The sequence below is a fragment of the Dermacentor variabilis genome, chromosome 6 (assembly GCF_050947875.1).
Source record: "Dermacentor variabilis isolate Ectoservices chromosome 6, ASM5094787v1, whole genome shotgun sequence".
Lineage (NCBI taxonomy): Eukaryota > Metazoa > Arthropoda > Arachnida > Ixodida > Ixodidae > Dermacentor > Dermacentor variabilis.
Genome location: NC_134573.1, coordinates 33,569,160 through 33,592,592, shown reverse-complemented (window position 1 = coordinate 33,592,592; position 23,433 = coordinate 33,569,160). Strand labels below are relative to the sequence as shown.

At 48.2% G+C, this 23,433-nt stretch overlaps 1 protein-coding gene across 5 annotated transcripts in view; it reads right to left on the bottom strand.

Annotated features, from left to right (window-relative positions):
- LOC142584714 (solute carrier family 41 member 1-like) overlaps positions 1-23,433 on the bottom strand; it is a 448,191-nt gene that overhangs the window by 293,605 nt on the left and 131,153 nt on the right. Inside the window, exon 1 of one of the 5 annotated variants that reach the window (XM_075694924.1) lies at positions 1,056-1,408. The exons of 2 other annotated variants lie outside the window; for them this stretch is intronic. In XM_075694924.1, the coding sequence (XP_075551039.1) occupies positions 1,056-1,291 (236 nt within the window). In that variant the 5' untranslated portion in view covers positions 1,292-1,408. Of the gene's footprint in view, positions 1-1,055; positions 1,409-23,433 lie in introns of those variants that run through there. 2 more of the 5 variants (XM_075694923.1, XM_075694930.1) reach the window with 2 other exon arrangements.

The following is a 23,433-nucleotide window of genomic DNA, read 5'->3' as shown; positions in this document are numbered from 1 at the left end:
CTGAAAAGAATATAAATTTTGCATTATTGCATCACAAAAGTCCCAGCAGAGCTTCCTGGTTCAAAATATAGGCACGATTTTACGTCAACGCATTGATTTCACATCAAAGTGTCAAGGCCGACATTTGTGACAATCTGTGTGCGATTGATTTCCGTTGAGGCATCAAAGCTTTCCAGAGCTTTGAGTACACGAGCACAAGTTCTTGCACGCGAGCCTGTTGCGCAGCTTGCTCTGCACACTTCGAAACTCGGACCAGTTTCTTTCACATGCCGCAGAAGGGGCAACCTGCAGTACGCCACAGACGAAGGAGTTCAACGGTTGGTTGAAGCAAGATCCTTGCCACCACGGGGATGGATCCAGGTGCGTCGCAGACTCCCAGAATCCTTCTTTTTAACCGAATTATGGGACGTTGAAGGGAGCCGCATTGCAGCAGAAGGATTCTGCGGGGAACCTCCGTTCTTTTTTCTTTTTCTCACTGGTTTAAAACAACGAAAAGAACCTGCTTTCCCCCCGTAATTTTGAATGTTCTTTTTCATCGCTTACATCTCTACTTACAACACTATCCCTTTATATAAACGTTCATATAAGTGCCAGTGAGACTGCTAAACGCGTTTGGCGATTTATTCTAGCGGTGTACAAAACTGTGCTTGAGTGCTGTATGTGGATACGAGGAGGTTGCACCCATATATCAGCCCCTCTACACTGACTCATTTATCTCATGTGCCAAGTACGTAGCGGGTTCTGAAGATCTCGACACATATTCAAGTTCAGGAGAAATCCGTCTTGTCCGGGTTTGTAAATCTGAAATCGAGCCTCATACACTTAATCAGCCGGGCGTACGGCTTCAAAAGAAATCAGAGACGCTGTGAATCATTGAGTTCATTATGAAGAAGAAAACCACGAGCAACACTGCTCTCATTTTTTCTTTCTTTCACGCTGTCTTTTAGCAAAACGTCTTATGTCCTCAACAGCCTCAAGTTGCCTCGTTGGAACATAGGCCGCAGGGCGCCCCCGTATATTGTTGCTAAGGCACATTAGGAAGCAAATGAACTTACGGCGTCCTCGTTCCCACTAGATCGTTCTCCTGCAGCCAAGCGTGTCGGGTAGCAGGCGATGTGTCGTTTCGCTCTTCAGAACTATGCCTTAGGACATCAGATCCGTCACAAATTTTCACTTCGTCCGTAGGAATACTATCTGACGCAGGAGACCCCGCCTTGGAATCCGAGAGAGGTTCATTCGGCGTCAATCTTCCACCAGCGTTCTCTTTTGCGTTAGAAGGTCCGGGCGTCATCTCACGTGTTCAAAAACGCGCACTCTGTAGAACTGCCGACTCGCACGCGGCCGATTCCGAGCAGCCCGCGCAGGGGGTGTGGGGGGGAAGGAGCCTGTAGGAGCGCCGACCGAGCACCCAACACCGTCTGGCCTGCCAGTCGCTGTTGTCACGACCGATGCGACTGAGATGTGGAGTGAAATGCGCTCTCCTCCTTTTTGCTGCTCCGCTTTCCAGCTGCCCTTGATTTCACTCTTTCGCGTTTTGCTGCAGATGTGCTAACAAGGGGTAAGCTCAATGAACGAACGAGAAAAAAAAATATGATGGAGAATAAAGGCCGGCGAGGTGCATTCTGCGTGGAACGACAAGACAGCTCAGCGTATCATGCCGACTGCGTACGTTTTCTTTTCATTAATTCATGCTCGCAGCACATATGTTCGCTGTTGCGGCACGGGGCCCCGGCGCAGGAGAGGAGTTTGGGAAAGTATGCGACACGCACGTCGTACGGCAATGCGCGACGGCATCGAGGCACACGCCCGCGGATTTTTTCTTTTTCCCCGTTGTCCCTTAGAGTTTGCCCAGATGACTTCCTAGAACTGCTTATGCACGTCTTTCACCCGAGCTAGACACTCCGTCACATGCTGCTACGGCTTACCACGAGACGCTCTGCGAGACATTAGAACACGTTTTGCAACAACAATATTCTCAACATGGGTGATCGCGACTTGGAGCCTTGTTGAACAGCCAATTTACTTTCTTGGCTAATGGATTTGATTAGACGAGTTTTTTCTTACGCTTCATCATTACTCAATGGGGGTTCGCTGCGATCTGTTATCGTAATACTTACTTAAGGCTGGTATCCTTTAGTTCCCTTGCCCCACCACAGGGCAGCCAGCCGCGCATTTTTACTGCGTATACTCTCCCCGTATTGTCCTCAGTTTTCCCAATCTCGGTAGGGCTGATATACAGGGTTATGTCTTAGTAAATGTAGACATGGGAACAGTCCCGATTTCTTCACAGTCTCGTTAGGGCTCGAACAAGAAGTGTGCCGACAGACGCGAGCGCTACTCCTTCTCCTGGCAGAGAACGGCGTCGCGGTAGGTCAGGCCACCGGCACCGCGAGGCGCTCGCGATGACGGCGGACTTTCTTAAATCGCCCCTCGCGTAGCCGTTGTTTCGGGATGGTCCAGCAAACGCTTAACCGAGGTGCCCGGTGCTGTTGCGTTGTGAAATGCCACAACAGTAAAAAAAAAAAGCACTCGGGGCCTCTTGCCGCCTGTCGAGTTCTACAGTTTCCGTGGTAAATGATATTAAAAGGAACGGAGGAAGCATGAATAACCACCGCCCAGAAAATCAAGAACGTCGGAATGCGAAAGTTTGCCGTTTTACCTAGTGCTTGTAATTACTTGCGGCAGCATTGTTGATTCGCCTTGTTGCGCAGTCAAGACAGTTTGCTCGTGAGGACGAGATTATCGCTACTGTTCTATCTCTTCGTGCTTTGAGGCACGCATTGAGCTTAAAGGGAAGACGAAACGGTTTTCAATTTCCATGATTGTTGGGGTTGGGAAGAACAGACCTATTAATTTACGGTTCTGAAATTTTTTCTTTGTATTGTCAATACAAGGGGCAGAAATCGCTTTCTAAATCCCCCCCGCGGACACGCCCCCGTCGCTTCCCGGAGCGCCAGGTGAGGAGGCGGCCGAAGGAGACAACTGGCGAGGATGACGTCATTCCCGGTGACAGTACTGGCGTAATGGCGGACCGGCGTGCTGGCATGTGCTGGCATGTTTCTTTCCGTCCTGCGCTTTACTAAACGACGCTACGAGAGGTCTGCCGCCGCTCACGTTTGTTTTCTTTTGCGATTTTCGTGAATTGTGCTTCCTTTCTGTGCTGCGTGAGTGTCTAAAGCGCCCAACATGCCCTCGTTCTGTGCAGCATTTGGTTGTGCGAACACAGGCAGGCGAGACGATGTGGTGTTTCACATGCTCCCGAAGGACAATAAACTTGCAGCGCAGTGTGTCCGTGCGCTGAGGAGAGATAATTTCTTGCCGACGAAATCAAATGTGCTGTGTTCGGACCATTTCCACGACAGTGATTGTCGTCGGAGCTTGACAACAATGCGGGCAATCGGTATTCCAATTAAATCGGCGTGACTGAAGGCCGGCGTTGTTCCGCCTATATTCTCCCACAAGAGAAACACCTCGCCACTTCCAAGAGCGGCCTTCGCCAAGAGGAGAAAGGGTGAGGCAAGGGTTTTGATGTGCACACGGGCAATTTTTTACATGGATGATCACCTGAGTGTCGAACAAACTGCCTTACAGCGGCCTATGACGAAGCGACGTGGAGGCACAGCCGGGAATATGCACATGCATGCAAAGTGCTTGCCGTTTTGATCCTGTTTTTCCACTCCGCTTTGTCAAGAAAAACACTGTACTACGGCTGTTTGTTCGGCGCTGTTTTGGTACGCTGAAATAACTGGCCGGGGGTACGCTTGCGCATTCAGTGATATTTGCTATTCGTCCTACCATACGGCGCCCGCAGGTTTAGCTGTTCAGCATTCGTGTTCAAATCGCACGGCATAAGGTGTTACGGTAACATTTTCATGCTCGTTAGAGTAGTTGAACTCGGCGTGTAAAAACTTCGTTCCGTAGATTTCGCAATCACAGCTTGCTACCAGCAGCGAAATGCCGCAAAAACGAGCGACGGCACAGCCGCGCCCGTGGCAAGGCGAACGGGCTTAAATAATGAAGTAACGTTGTGAGGTATTGAACTTGTCAGCGTTCGACATGGTATAGCCCAATACACGTATCGCTGCTGGACAAAAAATGCTTTCTTGCCTTTAACTAGCTGCGCATCACGCATGGCAAAATTATTATTTTAAAGTAAATATAGTACATTACTCATTACTTTCTTATTACGCTCTTTGATTTGAATTACATTACCAATTACCGCTTTCAAATAAGTAATGGTATTACTTTACGATTGCTTCCAAAAAGTTTTCATGCAAAAAAGAAGCAAAAAGCAAAGTATAAAGGGACGCCAACCTTTCTTCAAGGTAACATACACTTGCCAACATTTCATGCCCTCCCCCCATGTGTCTCCACGACACCTCACGTCACTACCAACGTTCTGACACCGTACACAGCTTACTGGTGCATATTTAACGCAATTAATAAATTACTTTAGCCATTAAATTACAGACACCAAATAATTCACATTACTAAATCACCAGACAACTAATCCAGCACATAAGTGACTGAAAAGGTATTTCAATTACTGTAAGTAATCCAACGGTTGTCATGTTTGCTGATATGCATGATATGCTGAAATTCATGACATCCATGCCTTGCACTCTTTCAGGTTCTAGCAGAGCACCTTGAGAGATAAAACTTTGTTATGTCCTTGATGGGGTTCAGGGGTGGCGGGGGTCGGGAGACTAACCCCCAATCCCCCCTTCCTCAGACGGCGGCCAGTCCTTGCTTTCTGGCGGCGTCTCTGGTCATCCGGACGGCCCAGACCTGCTCCTCTGGGTCCAAGCTGAACAGCAATGTCTCCCACTGCTCGGCCGTAGTTATGCGTGGGTTAGTGTGGGAGGTGTCGGTGGGTGAGGCTTTGGGGCATTGCCAGATAATATGATCGAGGTCAGCGCGGGCCTCGCACGCTTTGCAGAGTGGAGAGTATGCATCGGGGTACATGCGGTTGTAAAGCACCGGGTTCGGAAAGGTTCGTGTCTGAAGGAGTCGCCAAGTGGTAGATTGAGACTTATTCAGCGTTTTGTGTGCTGGGGGGTAGCGTAACCGCTCCCTGCGGTAGTGCAGGAGAATTTCTCTCAACGTGACCATTGGGTCCCGCTCGTGACCGCGATGCAGAACAGAGGGCTGGTCGGGATCGGAAGACGCAGAAGGATGATGCGCCAGGTGTGCGAGAGCTCGGGCGGCATCGTGGGCGGCTTCGTTTCCAGCCAGACCCGAGTGACCAGGGGCCCAGATGATCTGCACGCGACGTTGCCTTGAGGGAGGAGTGCCAGAGAGAATATTCCATGCTTGGGGTGCTATCAGTCCTCTTGTGTAGTTACGAATGGCCGTTTTTGAATCGCTTATGATACAGTGTGCATTGGTAGCCGCGTAAGCCAAAGCGATGGCCGTTTCTTCTCCTACTTCGGGTTGCGTGGCGAATATTGATGCGGCCGCGGCAAGGCGGTACTGCGAACCCGCGACTGCGACGACCGCCATGGCATTTTGGTTGGGGTATTCTGCTGAGTCCACGTAGGTTACGTCAGCGGCTTGGTCGTAGCGCTTTTGTAGTCGTTTAGCTCGTTCTGCACGTTGCTCCGGATTGTGTTCAGGGTGCATATTGCGAGGTATGGGTGGGATAACTAGTTGAGCACGAATGTTTGGAGGGATGGGTACTTTTGGTCCGAATTGGGTGGTGTAGTTATGCCTAGGGTGCCCAGAATGTGCCTGCCCGTGGTGGAATTGGCGAGTCGTTCGTATTGGCTAATACGCTGCGCTTCAATAAGCTCGTCTATGGTGTTATGGATGCCGAGGGCATCCAGTTTCTCGTTAGAGGTGGTGATGGAAAGATGCAGGGCTTGTTTATAAGCCCTCTTGAAAATGGTGTTGAGTTTGAGCTTGTCAGTTGCATTGAGGCTAAGGAACGGGGCGACATAGGTGATCCTGCTCAGGGCGTAGGCGGTTACCAGGCGTATAAGGTTGCTTTCTTTCATGCCGTGATGTCGATTTCCGATGCGTGCAATGAGGCGAGTGGTTTGGTGTGCATGATTATCTAATTGCTTGAGTATCTCCGTGTTTCTGCCGTTATGTTGGATGCGTAAGCCAAGGATACGAATGCTAGGTACAGTAGGTATGCGTTGCTGGTGCACGTGGAGTTCTATCTCGGGCGGGTGAGGGTCTGGACGTCGACCTCCCCAATTAGGCTTGTACAGCAGGAGCTCCGATTTCTGTGGGAAGCACGCCAGGCCGCGCGGTTCTACGTATGCAACGACCTCGTTGATGGCTTGCTGCAGCGTGTCTTGGATGTCCCTGTCGCTGCCCCCGGTGACCCACAGGGGGATATCGTCTGCGTAGAGGCTATGCTTGATGTTGGGGATGCTAGCTAATGCAGGCGGTAGTCCGAGCAAGGCCACGTTGAACAGAAAAGGGGATAGAACCGATCCTTGTGGCGTGACTTTGCTGCCGAAGTGAATAATTGGCGACTGCAACCCTCCGATGGTAATGGTGGCCGTGCGACCTGTAAGAAAATTCTTCACGTAGTTATATGCTCGATGACCAACCTGGAGTTGTGCCAGTTGGTTCAGTATGGCCTCATGCGTGACGTTATCGAATGCCTTGGTTAGGTCTAGTCCCAAGATGGCTTTGGTGTCCAGCCTGGAGCTTTTGTCGCCATCGATAATTTGGTGCTTGAGCTGAATCATGATATCTTGAGCAGAAAGTTTCGGGCGGAAGCCAACCATGGTATTGGGGAAGAGGTCGTTGTCGTTCATATGTCTGTGTAAGCGTGTGAGGATGACGTGTTCGAGGACCTTTCCGACACATGAAGTGAGGGAGATAGGGCGGAGGTTTTCGAGTAGGAGAACCGAGCCCCTGATGAACCTGTTCCACCACAATCACCAATCGAAGAGTTTGAAGCAGCCACTGTGACACAGGCAGATAATGTTGAAGAGTTTGAAGTAGCCAAACGCGGCACTTATGTTCGCGATCGTGTATCAACACGCAAAAAACCACGGAACTTTAGACAAGCAGCGGCAAGGAGCATGACATCGCGGAACTGCACCCGTGTTTACAATCTAATGAGATGTTAGTGCTTCGGCAATCTTCCAGCAGCAAGTTCCCAGTGACACTTTAGCGCGTTTTTTTTCTCGTCATTGGAACGTGCAGCTACATGAAAAGATATGTGTACCAGCTAAGATTTCCAACGAGCGAGAAGGTGCACACATCGCTCCCGCTGTTGGCACACTAAACATCGTCGTTGCCCCCGTTGCCGCCATTGTTTTCTGTACCGGCTGTCGGTTCGAACATGTACGGCGAAAATACAAGCTCTCCGAGACAGCGAGAACGTCCCATAATGCTTACAACTCAGATGTGAAGCCAGAACAGAACAGCGTGCTACGCTCTGAAACAGCGGCGCCGACCGGCGATCCTCGTGAATGACGTCAAAGCGGTCCTGACCAATCACGGGCAACAGCGGCGTTCGCGCGACGCCCTGAGGCGCTGGTGCGCGTTTTCTTGCAAAAAACAGCCGCTTGCGTTTGTTTCCGCCCTTTTTAAACGACATATTCGTGATCAGTGCAGTCAAAACTGTAGAATTCCGCAGGGAAATCATTTTTTTTTTTCGAAAAGTGTTTCAGCTTCCCTTTAACCAAATTTCCACGCGTGACGCACATTGCCATTTTGGCGTGCTTTTTTGACAGCGCGGCGCTTGATGGGTACATTTCTGTTGTAGCAAGTTGGAAGCAGTTCAACGCGTTAGCACAGGCGATATGCTTAGGCGTTTCATTAGGATTAGGTTTAAGTGCAACGATAGCGTTGAATATCAATAATGCAGAAGAGAAAGGTAATATTAATAGCCTGGCAATGAAACAAGAATTCACGATTGCCGTCAGTCTCTAGAATCTGTGCAGGAGTACGTTTAGAAAGGGGAATTACTCACAGGGGACCCCTATCATGAGAAGGAAATTCACGGAAGAATAAAGACGGCTTGAAGTGAAAGTTGGACGGGTGAAATTAATAAGTTTACAGGGACAACATGGCCACAATTAGCACATAACCGGGGTAGTTGGAGAAGTATGGGAGAGGCCGTTGCCCTGCAGTGGGCGTAACCAGGCTGATGATGATGATGATCATCATCATCATCATCATCATCATCATCATCACCATACGGCAGACATTACCAAATCCTTACTGAGAGCTTACCACCATCGTCGAAAAAAAGCGCACAACCTGTCCTGTCTGACGGAAGAACAACGCAATGGTTGAGCGAAACAATACGGCTTTATTTAGCCATGAACTTAACAACGGCGGACGAACTGCCCGGTTCTATGTTACAGGAATGAAAGCGTGCGCCAGCTTGAATGCCGGCGTTTTAAGCATCACCGCAGAGTGATAACGTTGGCGCCGCTGCCACGGCGCATGCCTAGCTGTGACGGCTTGTCGCCTAGGCGCGCGACATATCATCTTCCCCACACTTATTTACTGTCCCGAAGTAGGATTAGGTGCCGTAGCGGTCGGGAGGTCCGCGCTGACGTAATGGGTAGCGGCGACCCTGTTCGCCGGTTTGCCTGGGTGTCGTCGGCTGTTCCACAGGCTCAGTGGGGCTGCTAGCACTAGTGCCAGTTGTGACGTGGTCTTCATCGTGGAAGTCGGTGGCTATGATCACCGTGTCGACAGAGTGCGGAGCACGTACGATGTGATTACGGTGACGCACCCACTCACACACACCCCCGGGAGTAACAACGCCAAGACGATACGACACTGGACCGGTGCGGGCGAGAACGGTAGCATTGAACCACCTTGGTCCTCGGCGAAAATTGCGGACACGCACGAAGCCTCCTTCGCTGAACGTAGTAGCACGATGCCTGCGGCGATTGGTGTCCTGAAACTGTTTGTGGGCGACCCGCTCCCTAACGGAGGGCCTGACGAGGTCTAGCGTAGTCCTGAGGCGCCTCCCCAACAGGAAAAGAGAGGGTGCCTCTGCAGTAGTCGTTTGCGGGGTGTTGCGGTGCGACAGGAGGAAGTCTGCGAGCTCCGACGGTGATGTGGGTCGGCTGGACTTCCGGAGTGCATCCTTCAGTGTCTGGACGAAACGTTGGCCTCGGTGGTAGAGAGCCTGATTCGCGAGGTAAAGGTTGGTGGGAGGCGCAGGCTGAAAAAAGACGCACGCCCGCAAACGCGCCCTGTCGTCGTGCCCTATTGGCACCAGGTTTCTCACTGCCTCAAGAAGGTTGGCGACAGGTTCGGGGTGCGTGTTGTGTTTTCAGCACCGGAAATGCTGGGACGAATGTGTCGCCTAGTAAACGAATCCCAGAAGCAGCCTGCCTGCAAAATAAAGCACACCAAAGCCCTCGTTGAATGTGACGTCGGTGTTGTGTATAGTATTCCCCTCGCCTGTGGGAAATGCTATATTGGCCAATCCGGGCGCTGTCTGAATGAACGCTTGCTAGAGCATCGCAGGAATGCTACTTCACTAAGTGGCGCTGGTCATTTAGCTGACCACATTCGCCGTTGCTCGTACAAGCTAGCATGCAAGGCGTTTTTCGAACGAACACGTGTGTTGCGCAAATATAGCAATCAGAAAAACCGGGAAATTTTTGAAACATTTTGTATCTCCAATGAAAACGATTACTGTGTCAGTGCTCCTTCTGTTGTACTCGGAAAAAAAGAACTTGATTATCTCAGGGCAAACGGGTGTGTCGAATCAGCTAGGTAGGGTGGGATATGAGCAAGATTGTACTGAGTGATGTAAACAAGAGAGGGAAAAGTTTTTTTTTTCTTCTTTCGGTTTGACACCTCTGATGACTGTTGCCTAGACCAAGGAAATATTTTTGAGTGGTCCTGCGCACTAGCAGCCCCCCACTCCTTCCCCCTGTGTACATAAAGCTCTTATTCTTATTTCCATGAATAAAATTCAGTTGAAGTCCGGCGTTCGTGTTGTCTTTCTCTTCTCGTCCGTGTTCAATGGTGCGCTGGAACGATGTTTCATATTGCTGCTATGCCCTGTTGAGATCAATTTTAGGGAATTGCTGTCCGCCAGCGAGGGCTGCAAACAGCTCGTCGGGCTTGGGTAACCGGTAATGTTCTACGTCAAGTATGGGGTTCAGTGTCAGCTTGTAATCACCGCATACTCTTATTGACCCGTCCTGCTTCAAGACTGGCACCACCGGAGTGGCGTACTCGTTACCTGGTGTCAATGTGCCCATCTGTTCTTGTCTAGACAACTCTTGCTCAACAGTATCTTTTAGAGAAAACGGAACCCTTCGAGCTTTGAAAAATTTTGGCGTCTTCCCATCTTTGAAAACAAGAGTCTCGTTCTCACCATTGATGATGCCTAGCTCACTCCTGAATAGGTCCTTATGGCGGTCAAGCAAGGATTGTAGCTCGGGAAGTCGTTGAGCGCTTAGCGTGTAACTAATGTCTCCCCCTGTAGCTGATGCAGGCCGCGAACTTGGTGCCAATCGACGCGCACTTGCTGAAGCCAGTTGCGCCCGAACAGTGCTGGCCCGCTCTGGGGAAGCACGTACAGCGGCAAGCGCTGGCACTGATTGTTGTGCTCAACTCTAAGGAAACGAACACCGCATGACTTCACAGGTTCGCTCGTACAAGTTCTGAGCATCAACTTAGTTTGCCTCAGAGGTACTGCCGGAAAAAGAGAGCGGAACTGACCCAGGGACATTACCGAAACGGCGGCTCCCGTATCAAGTTCCATTTACAAGGGAACACCCTCGACGATTAAGCTGAGCATGATAGGGTCTCCTGTCTCTACCTCTTTCGATACAACACTTTGCAGGGGTGGTTCTGATGGTTGTAACACCCGAACGTTCTGTACTGGTTGCTTTCGCTTCGACCGCAATTTTCCTTGCCGCCTTAGGCAGTATTTCTGAATGTGCCCTTTCTTGTTGCAGAAAAGCAAGTCGCACTGACATGCGGGCACGCATTGGTAGTGCGAGTTGCGTTACAGCGGAAACATTGCGTTGTTCTCTCGTTAGGCAACTGATGCACCCCGAACACGCTTTCAGGCTTCGAATGAGCAGCTGTAGCGTTAGCAAGCGCCGCTTCCAAAGCGGTTGCGCGGTCAACGGCTCGTTGAAACGTTAGATTCCTGTATTCCGAAAACAAGTGTCCTTGAATGTCGACTCTGAGCAAACCGCACACAAATCTGTCTCGAAGCGACACGCCAAGAAATGCTCCAAACTCGCATGCTTGCGCCAATGCCCGTAACTCCTCCACGTTACTGTGGTATCGTTTCGTGTTCCTTCTGCCCTCGGCGATGAAACTTTGCTCGCTCACCTATGGCTGACCGTTCAGGGGCCAAATGTTTACGAAGCAACTCGCACAAGCTTTCCAGGGACTTCAAGGACGGCTTATGTGGAGCGGCGAGTGACTTGAGGAGTGAATACGTTTGCGGACCCAATATGCTGATGAACGCGTCCACCCTCCGGTCCTCCGGGTCATTATTGGCTCGAAGGTACGCGTGCACGCGTTCTTCGTATCTAGTCCAATCTCTCGTAGAATTGTCGAAATGTTCTACTTGCCCCAGTTGCAGACTCGTCGTCGCCTTCGCCATAATGTCCCAACCGCCTGCTCCTCAGTTGTCCGTGCGTGATCCGTCAGCCGGTGAATCCCGTTGCTGTCTGGCAGGAGCTTGTTTCTTGCTGGCAGCGCCCCACCCTCGTCGCCAGTCTATGTCGTGTCTGACGGAAGGACAGCGCAACGGTTGAGCGAAACAATACGGCTTTATTTAGCCGTCAACTTTACAACGGCGGGCGAAGTGCCCGGTTCTATGTTACAGGAATGAAAGCACGCGCCAGCTTGAATGCCGGCGCTTTTAAGCATAACCACAGAGTAATAACGTTGGCGCCGCTGCCACGGCGCATGCCTAGCTGTGACGCCTTGTCACCTAGGCGCGCGGCATTGCATTTTACCGGGGCTAGCAACCTAGTACATTACATTGCATTGCAACCATTGCATTTTACCGGTGGAGCTAGAACATGTAGGTTAAGAAAGAAGTTGGAGAACTTAAGGACCGTGCAAAGAGCGATAGAACGAAAAATAGTAGGCGTAAGGTCAGGAGGCAGGATGAGAGCGAACGAGGATAGCCTTATACTCTAGGTGACATTAAGATAACTAAAAAGCGGCCGCCCACGTTATGCGTAGAGCCGATAGCCAGTGGACGAGTAGAGTTACAGAATGGGTACCAAGAGAAGGGAACCACAGCCTACGACGCAAGAAATAGGTGGCGTGATTAAATTAGGAAATTTGCAGACGTAAGATTGAATCGGCTAGCGCAAGACAGGGATAATTCGAGACCGTAGAGAGGGTCCTCTTTCCTGCAGTGTGCACACAGAAAAACAGACTGATGATGAATGATGATGATTAGTTGGCCCATTAAAGAAAGCTACCGCCCAAGCAGTCCGTACAGATGGTTAAGAAGCGAAGTTGAAATGTGCAGCCCCGGTATTTATTGAATTTTAATTTGAATTTATTTGCAGCCACACCAACAAAAGCAATGCTATGGGTGACCAAGAAAAGAAAGACTTTAGGACAGCGTGAAGAGACTTGGCCTCCACAACACTCAGCAGCACACGGACAACTGGTTAACAGTGCAATTACTATACAGTAGACACTGCACTGTAACAACCTTTCATCTTGCAGGCTTTAGGAATTAGACGTCTACTTAAATATAAGGAAACAATGAAAGAAAGAACTTCGAATCATACATGAGGTCGTAACAGACCCATGAAAAATACAATAGCCATAGAATACCTAAAAACATTCAACGCACATATAACAGAATTATATTACAGGTCAACAGGAATTCACTGCCAGTGGGCTCCTATTTATAAATATGCTTTTTAGTTGGCTTAATGAGGTATTAGTCGAGTTAACGTTTTTCTTATTTTGCATGGTGTTCAGTATTGTCGGCAATAAGAACTGCAAACTTTGTTTACCATAGGTTGTGCGACATCTTAAAACTTTCCGCTATTCCTGTCTTCGTGTATTATGTGCGGTTACGTTTTCTACTAGTTTGGCTAACTTAATTAATACGCCATCGTTATTTACTATTGTGAGTTTGTACTGTCTGCATAGCTTATAACGGTGCATTGAACGAACCGGAATTGGATTATGCTTCTGAATAAGGCCCGCTGTGTGCGCAAGGAAAGGAGCTGTAGTTAAGCGGAATATTCTTTTTTGGGAACGTGTAATTCTGTTCAGGTTTTCGTTTGTTGTGGTTCCCCAGAGGAGAAGTTGATAGTTAATTTAGGGGAGGAAGAGAGCATTATATAGCAACATGCTGAATTAACACGGCAAGCTGGGCGAGTTGGTGATTGAACATGTGCCTAGGGTTGGGCAGCGCAACCCGTAGCAAAGACAAAAGGAAGTACACGATACGAGCGCTCGTATCGTGTACTTCCTTTTGTCTTTGCTCCGGGTTGCGCTGCCCAACTCTAGGAACATGAGCAACATACTAACTGATATAGGCAAATCAAAAGAGTGGTTACCCACTATGCCCCCGATTTTAGACAATTTACTTCTTGACAATATACTTAACATCCCAAGTCATGTGCTCGCCAAAAAATACTCCAAGCGTATTTACAGATGGCGCTAGATCTGTCTCACTATCATTTAGCTAAATCTGAAAGAGCTTGACAGATTTGTTGCCGGGACGGAAGAGGATGGCTTTGGTTTTATTCACGTTAAGTTTTGGGTGATTGAGTTGCCTAGATATATGATATAGCGCATTATTAGCTCTTAATACTAAGTCAGCACCTGATTTGCCACAATAAACAAACTCGTGCCGTCCGTGTATATTATGTATTTAGCAGCCGTAACTACATTATTTATTTCAATTATGTAACGTGTAAAAAGAAAATACCCGCGATACCGCGAGGAAGGCCAGACGTTATCTTCTTTTTTTCTGAACTTTCACCTGCAATGTCTACACATTGCGATCTATTTTGAAGATAAGAATAATATTTTAAAGAACATGCCCCTCCCCTTTAGACCTGTAACGCAGCAGAGGGTGTTAAGAATATCTGAATTCGGACAGGCCGCCAATGGAAACTGACCCTTTCAACGTTTAACAGGTGAACATTTTCGAGTGAGGCTAGCTTAGCAGGACACTTTGAGGAACTACCTGACATTGTTTGGGACATCATCGGCCTTAGTAAAATTAGAAGAACTGGTGAGGCTTATACATTGCTGAATAACGAACATATGTCCTTTGCTCTTGAGGTAGCCTAGATACGAGGCGATACGGGGTACGATTCCCAACCCACAAGGACATATCGGACAACATTAACGAATTCTACATCATTAATGAGAGGGTGACTGTAGTCGTAATCAAACTTAATACGAGGTACAGATTAAAGGTAGTACAAGCCTACGCTCCAACATCCAGTCACGATGATGAGGAAGTAGATCAGTTTTGTGAAGATGTTCAATTAGCGATGGGAAAAGTGCAAACTCAGTATACTGTAGTGATGGGCTACTTCAATGCAAAAGTAAGGAAAAATCAGGCTGATGAACAAGCAATTGGCAACTATGGCGTCGATTCTAGGAACGCTAGACGAGAGATGCTGGTAGAATTCGCAGAAATCAATAAGCTACGAATAATGAACACCTTTTTCAAGAATCGTAGCAATAGAAAGTGGACCTAGAAAAGGCCTAATGGTGAAAGACGAAATGAAATTGACTTCATACTTGCTGCTGATCCCAGCATAGCGCAGGATGTACGAGTGATAGGGAGGGTAAAGTGCAGTGATCATAGGTTAGTGAGGGCTAGGATTCACCTCAATTGGAAGATAGAAAGAGTAAAATTGGTCAAGAAGAAAGAGTTGCACCTCGAGGCAGTAAGGGTAAAAGCAGACAAATTCAAGCTGGTACTTGCAAACAAATATGCAACCTTAGAACAGAGAGGTGACGATAACCCAGAGCTAATGAATGCAGCCGTCACTAAGCGCTCTTCAGATGCAGCAACTGAAATGGGAGGCAAGCCACCAAGGCAACCAGTAGGCAAGCTCTCCTAAGTAACAAAGGACCTAATAAAGAAACGACAAAGAATGAAAATGTCCAACTCAAAAGATAAGATAGAATTGGCGAAAGTGTCAGAAGTGATCAACAAGGCACAAATAAGTGATATTCGAAACTCTTACGTGAGAAAGACTGAAAAAGCCCTAAAAATTGACGCAGCCTGAAAGCAGTGAAAGAGAAAATTGGCTTAGGGCATAAGCGTAGCAACAGAAAGTGGACCTCGAAAAGCCCTAGTAGTGAAACAAGAAATAAAATTGACTTCATACTTTCTGCTGATCCCAGCGTAATGCAGGATGTAGAAGTGATTGGCAGGGTAAAGTGCAACGATATATGTGCTCTGAAAGATGAGCATGGTAATATCATCAGCAGTCTCGAACATATAGTAAAGGAAGTGGAAGAATTCTATATTGACCTGTACAATACATATAGCAGTCAGGATACCTCCTTTAGAAACAGTAGTGGAAAGGATATAGAAACTTCTCCTATAACTAGCGATGAGGTCTTGCAAGACATGAAACGAAGAAGAGTGGCAGGAGAAGATGGAATAACAGTCGATTTAATCAAAGATGGAGGAGACATAATGCTTGGAAAACTGGCGGCTCCTATACCAAGTGTCTATCGTCTGCAAGGGCCCCGGGAAACGGGAAGAATGCAAACAATATACTAATCTACAAAGAAAAACGACGTTAAAGAATTGAAAAATTATAGGCGCATTAGCTTACATTCAGTATTATACGAAATATATACCAAGATAATCTTCAGTAAAGTAAGGGCAACACTGGACTTTAGTCAAACAATGAAGCAGGCTGGCTTCAGGAAGGGAGATTCTACAATGCATTACATCCATGTCATTCATCAGGTTATCGAGAAATCCGCAGTGTACAATAAGCTTCTTTATATGGATTTCATTGATTACGAAAAAGCATTTGATTCAGTACAGATACCAGTAGTCCTAGAGGCATGGCGTAATCAAGGAGTGCAGAACACTTACGTAAATGCCTTAGAAAAATAGCTACAGAGGCTCTACAGCTACCTTAATTCTACACAAGAAAAGCAGGAAGGTACCTATAAAGAAAGGGGTGAGACAGTGAGGCACAATCTCTCCAATGCTATTCACTGCGTACTCGGAAGAAGTATACAAGCTATTAAAATGGAAGACTTAATAGCTAGGATCGACGGCGAATATCTCAGCAACCTTTATTTTGCCGATGACATTGTTCTATTCAGCGACAATGCAGACTATTTACAACAAATTATTGAGGACCTTAACAGAGAGTGTAAGAGGTGGTTGAAGATTAAACATTAATATGCAGAAGAGAATGATAATGATGAATAGCCGGGCAAAGGAACAAGAGTTCAGGATCGCCAGTGAGCCTCTACAGTCTGTGAAGGACTACGTTTACCTAGGTCAATTAATCACAGGGAACCCTGATGATGAGAAGGAAATTCATAGAAGAATAAAAATGGGTTCGATCGCATACAGCAGACATTATCCAAGCTTACTATTATCAATGAAAAAAAAGGCGTACAGTCAGTGCATTTTACCAGTGCTGACATATGGGGAAAGACTTGGAGACTGAGAAAGAAGCTTGAGAATAACTTAACGAGCGCGTAAAGAGCGATTCAACGAGGATTGCTAGGCAGAACGTTAAGAGACAGAAAGATTGCGGTTAGGATCAGAAAGCAAACGGGTATAGACTATATTATAATTGACATCAAGAGAAAAAAAATGGAGCTGGGCAGGTGATGCATTGCGCCGGTTAAATAACCGTTGAACCATTAGGGTTACGTAATGGGTACCAAGAGAAGGGAAACGGAGCCGAGGGCAGCAGAAGACTAGATGTAGCGATGAAAGTAGGAGATTCGTGGGCGCTAGTGGGAATCGGTTGGCGCAGTGGACATAAAACAGGATCATAATGATGATGATGATAATACCATATTATTTGAGTTTTTTAATAAAACGCCATGACTAATAAGGTCGAATGCCTTCGTAAAGTACAAAAACAAACTAAGTGCCATGTTCTGGGATTCAGAATGTTCCAAAATGTACTCCTTGTTTTCTGGAAGGGCAAGCTCAGTCGATCGTTTTTTCATGAAAACCATATTGTGCGGGGTTCATGGGCCCACCGTGGTATTCTTGCTTCGAAGTCAGCCTGTCGAACCTCTGGATCTGCCCGGCATTTTTGTTGCGCTTCGACTTCAGCTCGCCGAAGCTCTGGCTTCGCCCCGCGAGCACAAACACGCTCACGGGCCCGCTCCCGCTGCCGTTCCTACAACGCAACCAGCTCTTCGGCAGAACGAACTATCTGACTGCCGGGCCTGAACTAGTGGGAAACGGCGATGGTGAGGCGAGCAAACACGCGATCACATCCTGTCTCTCCTCCAGAAGGAAAGACGCGCACCTAGACCTGCTACTTTTTCATGCACATAAAACCCAGCTTTAAAGGGCGCGCATGATGAACCAACAGTGGCTGAATCGGTTAGTGTGGTCGTATCGCAACCCGACAAGGACCTTTATATTTTGGCGCGGCTTGGGTTTTTTCGTATGGCAACACCGACGCCGACACGAGTGAGGCAATAATACAAGCTTCGCTTGAAAAAAAAAGAAGAAAGGGAGTTGTATGCCTGAAATTGGTAATGAAAGTACGCATCATCTTGCTGCTTCAGGTTTGTTGTACAAGGAGGCCGAGCCCTTCTAACAAATTAAATACTTGTAGATACTGGACCAATAATTACGCTGCACAACCATTTTAGCAGAGAAGGCAGGACACCGTGCGGAACATGACCCAATTATTGCATTAGAATTTATTCACAGGAAAGACAGACAGGTCGACCTGAGCTAGTGCGCTCTAGTCTGCTGCTCTGCACTGGGGAAGAAGGAAGGGGAGTGAAAGTACTGGGACGGATGGTGATGATTAAAGAAGTGGTGAGTGCTTATGTATATGACACAGTTGCCTTGGTATAGCCGCTCGTCGAGCTCACTGTCCTGCAGAAACACCAACAACACTTTCATTGCACGCATTGAAGTTGCAGTATTAGGCCATGGGCCGAGGATAGGTTCCTCCGACATTAGTTGCCTGCCAACGCTGGCTAGGAAACTTTCCAACGTCCTTCGCTCCAGCATATATGCTGGGAAATCGCACGGTATGTGTTCCAGTGAACCAAAAGTCCTAAGGAAGTGCCGAAACACGCGTTGTTTGTCTGAGTGCCCGCCCCCCTTTGAATGGCAGCTTCCTCTTCTTTCAAGAAAAAGAAGCTTTCGGCACATTTTATGCAAGAATGCGACACTGAAGAGCAATATATAGCTAGTTCACTCTATCTTGTCAGCGCCTCTAATTACCCTAAAATCGGACGATATCGCTCTCAGTGAAACGGTGACATGTACTTTTCAATGTCTGCCGCCGACCGTTTATCCACAGTAATGCAGCGATGGTGCTGCCACCGGTAGCGTGATCTGGCGGCAAATGCAGGGGACAAATCTTCAGCTATTCTGGTGTGGCCGCAGTGACGTGCGCGAACTCGCCGGTCGCTGCCTGTCAGACTGAAAAGACCGTAATATGACTTGCCCTTGAGCTTTTGACCGCCTGGGGTGCTTTAACCGGCACGGGGGCTTTTTCATTTCAACGTCATGGAAATGCAACCCCTGCGTTACAGTCGGTCCTGCGCTGTCGTAATTAACAGCGTGGCGCGAAAGCTTCTACGCCACCACCGCGGGCACATGGTGGTGTATGTTGCACTTTTTCACTTGAGAAAGCGAATCACCAGGTGCGACGAGTGTGGCCGCGGCTCGACAATATAGCAATGCATATAAGTTACAGGCGTTGCAATGACAGCTGCACACCGCAAAAGTAGCTTTTTCTTTGTTCAGCGGATATGTTTATATCTCCTCCTGCAACATGCCCCCAGCCCGTAGATATATAGTTATCCCGCTTGAAAAGTAGTTGTGGAAGGTGAAAGGTGACGACAGCACTTGTCCTAGGACACTCCGCACCGAAAAGCAGGTGGGCTGCTGGCACGTACCCATCTCTCTTTCGAACATACACAAAGAAAAGACAATAAAAAAGTCAATGTCAGCAAATGTCTGGTGTAAGCGCTGACGTCAGATTTCATATCTTCGAAGGCCTTCATTCGGATCCGCGTGAGGTAGGAACACGGCGGCGACGCGGTCGTGAGGACTTCAAAATGCTGACTCGATGCTAAACCAACGCTAAGAATTCGAAAGAAATTGTTACCCAAGCATGCCGTGCTCAACAATTCAAACGCGATAATCGTACCGCGTGGCAGCCTGCGCTTTCTTCTGCACCGAAGAGCGCTGGGTGTTTTCTGGGGCACGAAAAGCATCTCCAATGGTTTAGAAGAGCTCTCGCATTCGATAACGCACCAAAAAACACCAGCTCAGCTTTTAACAGCGCCTAAAGGTGGTGCAAATGGCTCCGGCCGTCACGCTTTCCGAGTATCGCGTTTCAGTCGCTGAACACGGCCCATCCTGGGTACACATTAATAATAATAATAATAATATTTGGGGTTTTACGTGCCAAAACCACTTTCTGATTATGAGGCACGCCGTAGTGGAGGACTCCGGAAATTTTGACCACCTGGGGTTCTTTAAGTGCACCTAAATCTAAGCACACGGGTGTTTTCGCATTTCGCCCCCATCGAAATGCGGCCGCCGTGGCCGGGATTCGATCCCGCGACCTCGTGCGGGTACACATTAAGTACACGCAGTTAATGTTTTTCCCACATGCGCAACCGTACCACCATTCTGTATTGCGTGTGTGTGCATACCAGGTGTCCCAGTTAGCTTGGACCAATATATAAAAAAAAAGCCCAGAGCTCAGAAAAAATCGTACTAACCGCATAAAGCGGCAGTCCTATGCACTTACAGGAAGTATTTTTCATCACAAAGTATTAATTAATTAACTGATTTTATCTAGTGAACAATTAATTATTGCTTGAATCGCAACCACGTCAGTTACAAAGTTCTAGGGCACCTTAAATAACCTCCGAGTCAAGCATTTACTTCGTGCTGAAGTGTGCCTGGTTGTTTCTTTCCAAGAAAAAAAAATTGGCTGAAGGCTTAGCTTGGTTAAGCCTGGAAGATTGCGAAAGCAATACCCTTGGCTGCGCCTTGGTTCGGCTGATGGCGTGGACATGGGCTTGGCCACAGCAGATCGTCCCAGCCTCGCCTTGTACACATCATCCGACATAGCGCAAGGCAGCGCGCCGACCACTGCGAGGAGCCGAGCTGTAGCCCCATTTATCCTCCTAGCGTGACGTCACACCAGCGAGCGCCCTCTCTCGGTAGCGCTGCAGCAGCGGCGTGCAAGGCTTGGCCTCCACCATCGATGCCGCGAGCTGGGGCCCCGTCTCTCGGTCTGCCGTGACGTCACACCAGCGAGCGCCCTCTCTCGGTAGCGCCGCAGCAGCGGCGCGCAAGGCTTCGCCTCCACCATTGATGCCGCGAGCTGGGGCCCCGTCCCTCGGTCTGGCGTGACGTCACACGGTCACGTGAAGCGCAGCTGTGTAAGGAGGCGCCACGACCACCGATGGGCCGAAAGTGCGAGCAGTATTGCTTTCGTAATAAAAACAAAAGTCCAGCAAAATACGCGAAATATGAAATATATGTGTGCTCACGCGCCGCTACTCAAGACCCTGCAAGCAACATTTAAAAGATATACGGCTGCACTCGGTTATCGCCACATCCTACAAGGCTTCGCCATGTTGAATGGCTCGAGAGGTTTCGCGACCTAACTAGCGTGGTGCGATAGGCGTCAGTATCGGCGGACGCAAGAATGCTGTGCTCGATCATGAGGCACTCGGGACAGCTTTAACTCTTCGTATCATGAAACAAAGCTACAAAAGAAATTCCACCAATGTTTAAAAAAACACTGCGCCAAAGAGCACGAAAATAAAGGCAGCTCTCGCAAGAACAGCAAAGAGCTACTCAGGAGTTTATTTCAATAAAAAATAAACCAAAAGCACGTAAGGCGTCTCAGCCACCCACAAAGATCCAAAGGTGGAACTTGTTTAGCCATTTACCCTTTCTGCTTCTTGAACTCCGGAAAAGAGGCGAAAACAAAGTAGTTTTGTACCTATTTGTAACTTTGTCGCTAGCTTTTTTTTCATTTTATGATAGGGTGACATCATGAAACCGCGTTAAACAGTCACCTTTTACACAAGTTTTGAGCGGTTCTTTTCCATTACCAATTACAACACATGCTCAAACAGATCACCGTCTCAAGCAATACAGTACTTGCTTTTTTCCAACACTTTCACTGCTGCAGCTTTGACCAACGACAGTGGAATCTCGCGGCAGACTGCTTATTTTTGCCTTTAGGGCGTCCGGCGTGGTAATTTCTCTGCTATATGCGCGATCTTTCACGAAGCCCCACAAGAAGTCCAGCGGTACCATGTCCGGCGACCTTGCAGGCCAGGATACAGGTCCGTGCCGGCCAATCCACTGTCCAGAAAAAAGCTTGTCGAGCCACGCTCCAGATTAACTACTACTACGCGCAGGAGCATTATCGTGTTGAAACCAGATGTGCCGAAGGTGCGCAAGTGGAACGTTGCAACAGAAGCCGTTCACGGGGCCCTCGAGGATGTTGTTGACGTAGCGTTGCGTCGTTACTGTGTTGTCAAAAAAGATGGGTCCGATGATGTTGGCATCGAAAATACCGCACCGCGCATCAAACGACCAGTGGTATTAGTGTCGTGTTTGTGCCAGCCAGTATGGATTCCTATCGCTCCAGTAGTGGGTGTTGGGAAGGTTAACTTCTGCCCTTACGAAGAAATTAGCCTTATCCGCGCAGAGCACGGGAGTGAGAAAGTCCGGTTCTTCACATTTCGTGAAAATCCGATGGGCAAAGTCAAGTCTGTTTTCAAAAATCTCGGTCTTCAAATTTCTGATGAAGATGTACTACATGGAACGGGGGCATATGGGCTTTTTTAAAAAATCCTCAAAACGGATGACCTTGAGGTTCCGCCCTCCGCACTGGCGTCACGCACGCTAGGCTGAGGGTTAGCAGCATAAAATGCCAAAGCATCTGTTTGCCCTTCTAGAACTACCGTCGCAGTCTTGTGTCGTTTTCTTGGGCAGCTACCCGTCTCGCAAAGGGCTTCGTACGTTCTAAGTAGTGTTGAGGGACCAGGGCGTCCTCCACAATGGCACATTCAGAATAGCTTGGCTGCCTTCCTCTTGTCGCCGTGTGCCACCGCCAGGGCCATGATCATTTTGTCCTCCTGATCATTCGTGGATGACATGACTGTCTTCTTGAAGAGCAGGTCACTGGCGTGGTACAGTAGAGGTCTCCGGTTATTGTATAAGCACGGGCACGTCAAGCAGAAATGATTTACGTAACCGACAAAGGCATATGCTGGCTGTACCGATCCGCCAAACTCATTAGGTGGCCTTAACAAGGCTATTGCTAAAGGGAAGAAAAGGAACATACGTTTCAGGCGCGCCTATCTACAGGACAAGATGACTGCGCAAAATTAGAGTTCCGAGTGTGCCGTCACGGTTTCCCGCCTTCGAATTCCGCCCTTCCTCCCTTACGGCTCCGCTACGCTTATCAATGCTTCCGCGGCGAGTACTCATGACGCCGCGGCCATAGGCGCTGACTACGGGTGGGCGCCGGGCTAGCTTACCAAGACTCTTTGAGGAACTATCTGACATTGTTTTGGATATCACCAGCCTTAGTGAGATTAGAAGAACTGTAGAGGCTTATACAGTGCTGACTAACAGCCATGTCCTCTGCTATATAGGTCTCCCGGGTAAGAAGCAATACGGGGAAGGATTCTTAATCCATAAGGACATAGCGGCAACATTGACGAATGCTACAGGATTAATGAAAGTGTAGCTGTATTCATAATAAAACTTAATAAGAGGTGTAGATTAAAGGCAGTACAAGCCCAAGCTCCAACATCCAGTCACATTGATGAGGAAGTGGATCAGCTTTATGAAGGTGTGGAATTAGCGATGAAAAATGCAAACCCGGTGTACTTTAGTAATGGGCGACTTCAATGCAAAAAGGGGGGGGGGGAAGCCGGCTGGTGAGCAAGCAATTAGCCACTAGCGCGTCGTTTCTAGGAACGCTAGAGGAGAGATGCTGGTAGAATTCGCCGAAAGGAATAACCTTCGAATAATGAACACCTTTTTTAGGAAGCGTAGCAACAGAAAGTGGACCGTGAAAAGTCCTAATGGTGAAGCAAGAAATGAAATTGACTTCAAACTTTCTGTTGATCCCAGCATAGTGGAGGATGTAGAAGTGACAGGTAGGGTAAAGTGCAGTGATAATAGGTTAGTGAGGGCTAGGATTCAACTCAATTTGAAGAGAGAAAGAGCAAAATTGGTGAAGAAGAAACAGGTAAACCTAGAGGCAGTAAGGTTAAAAGCGGAAA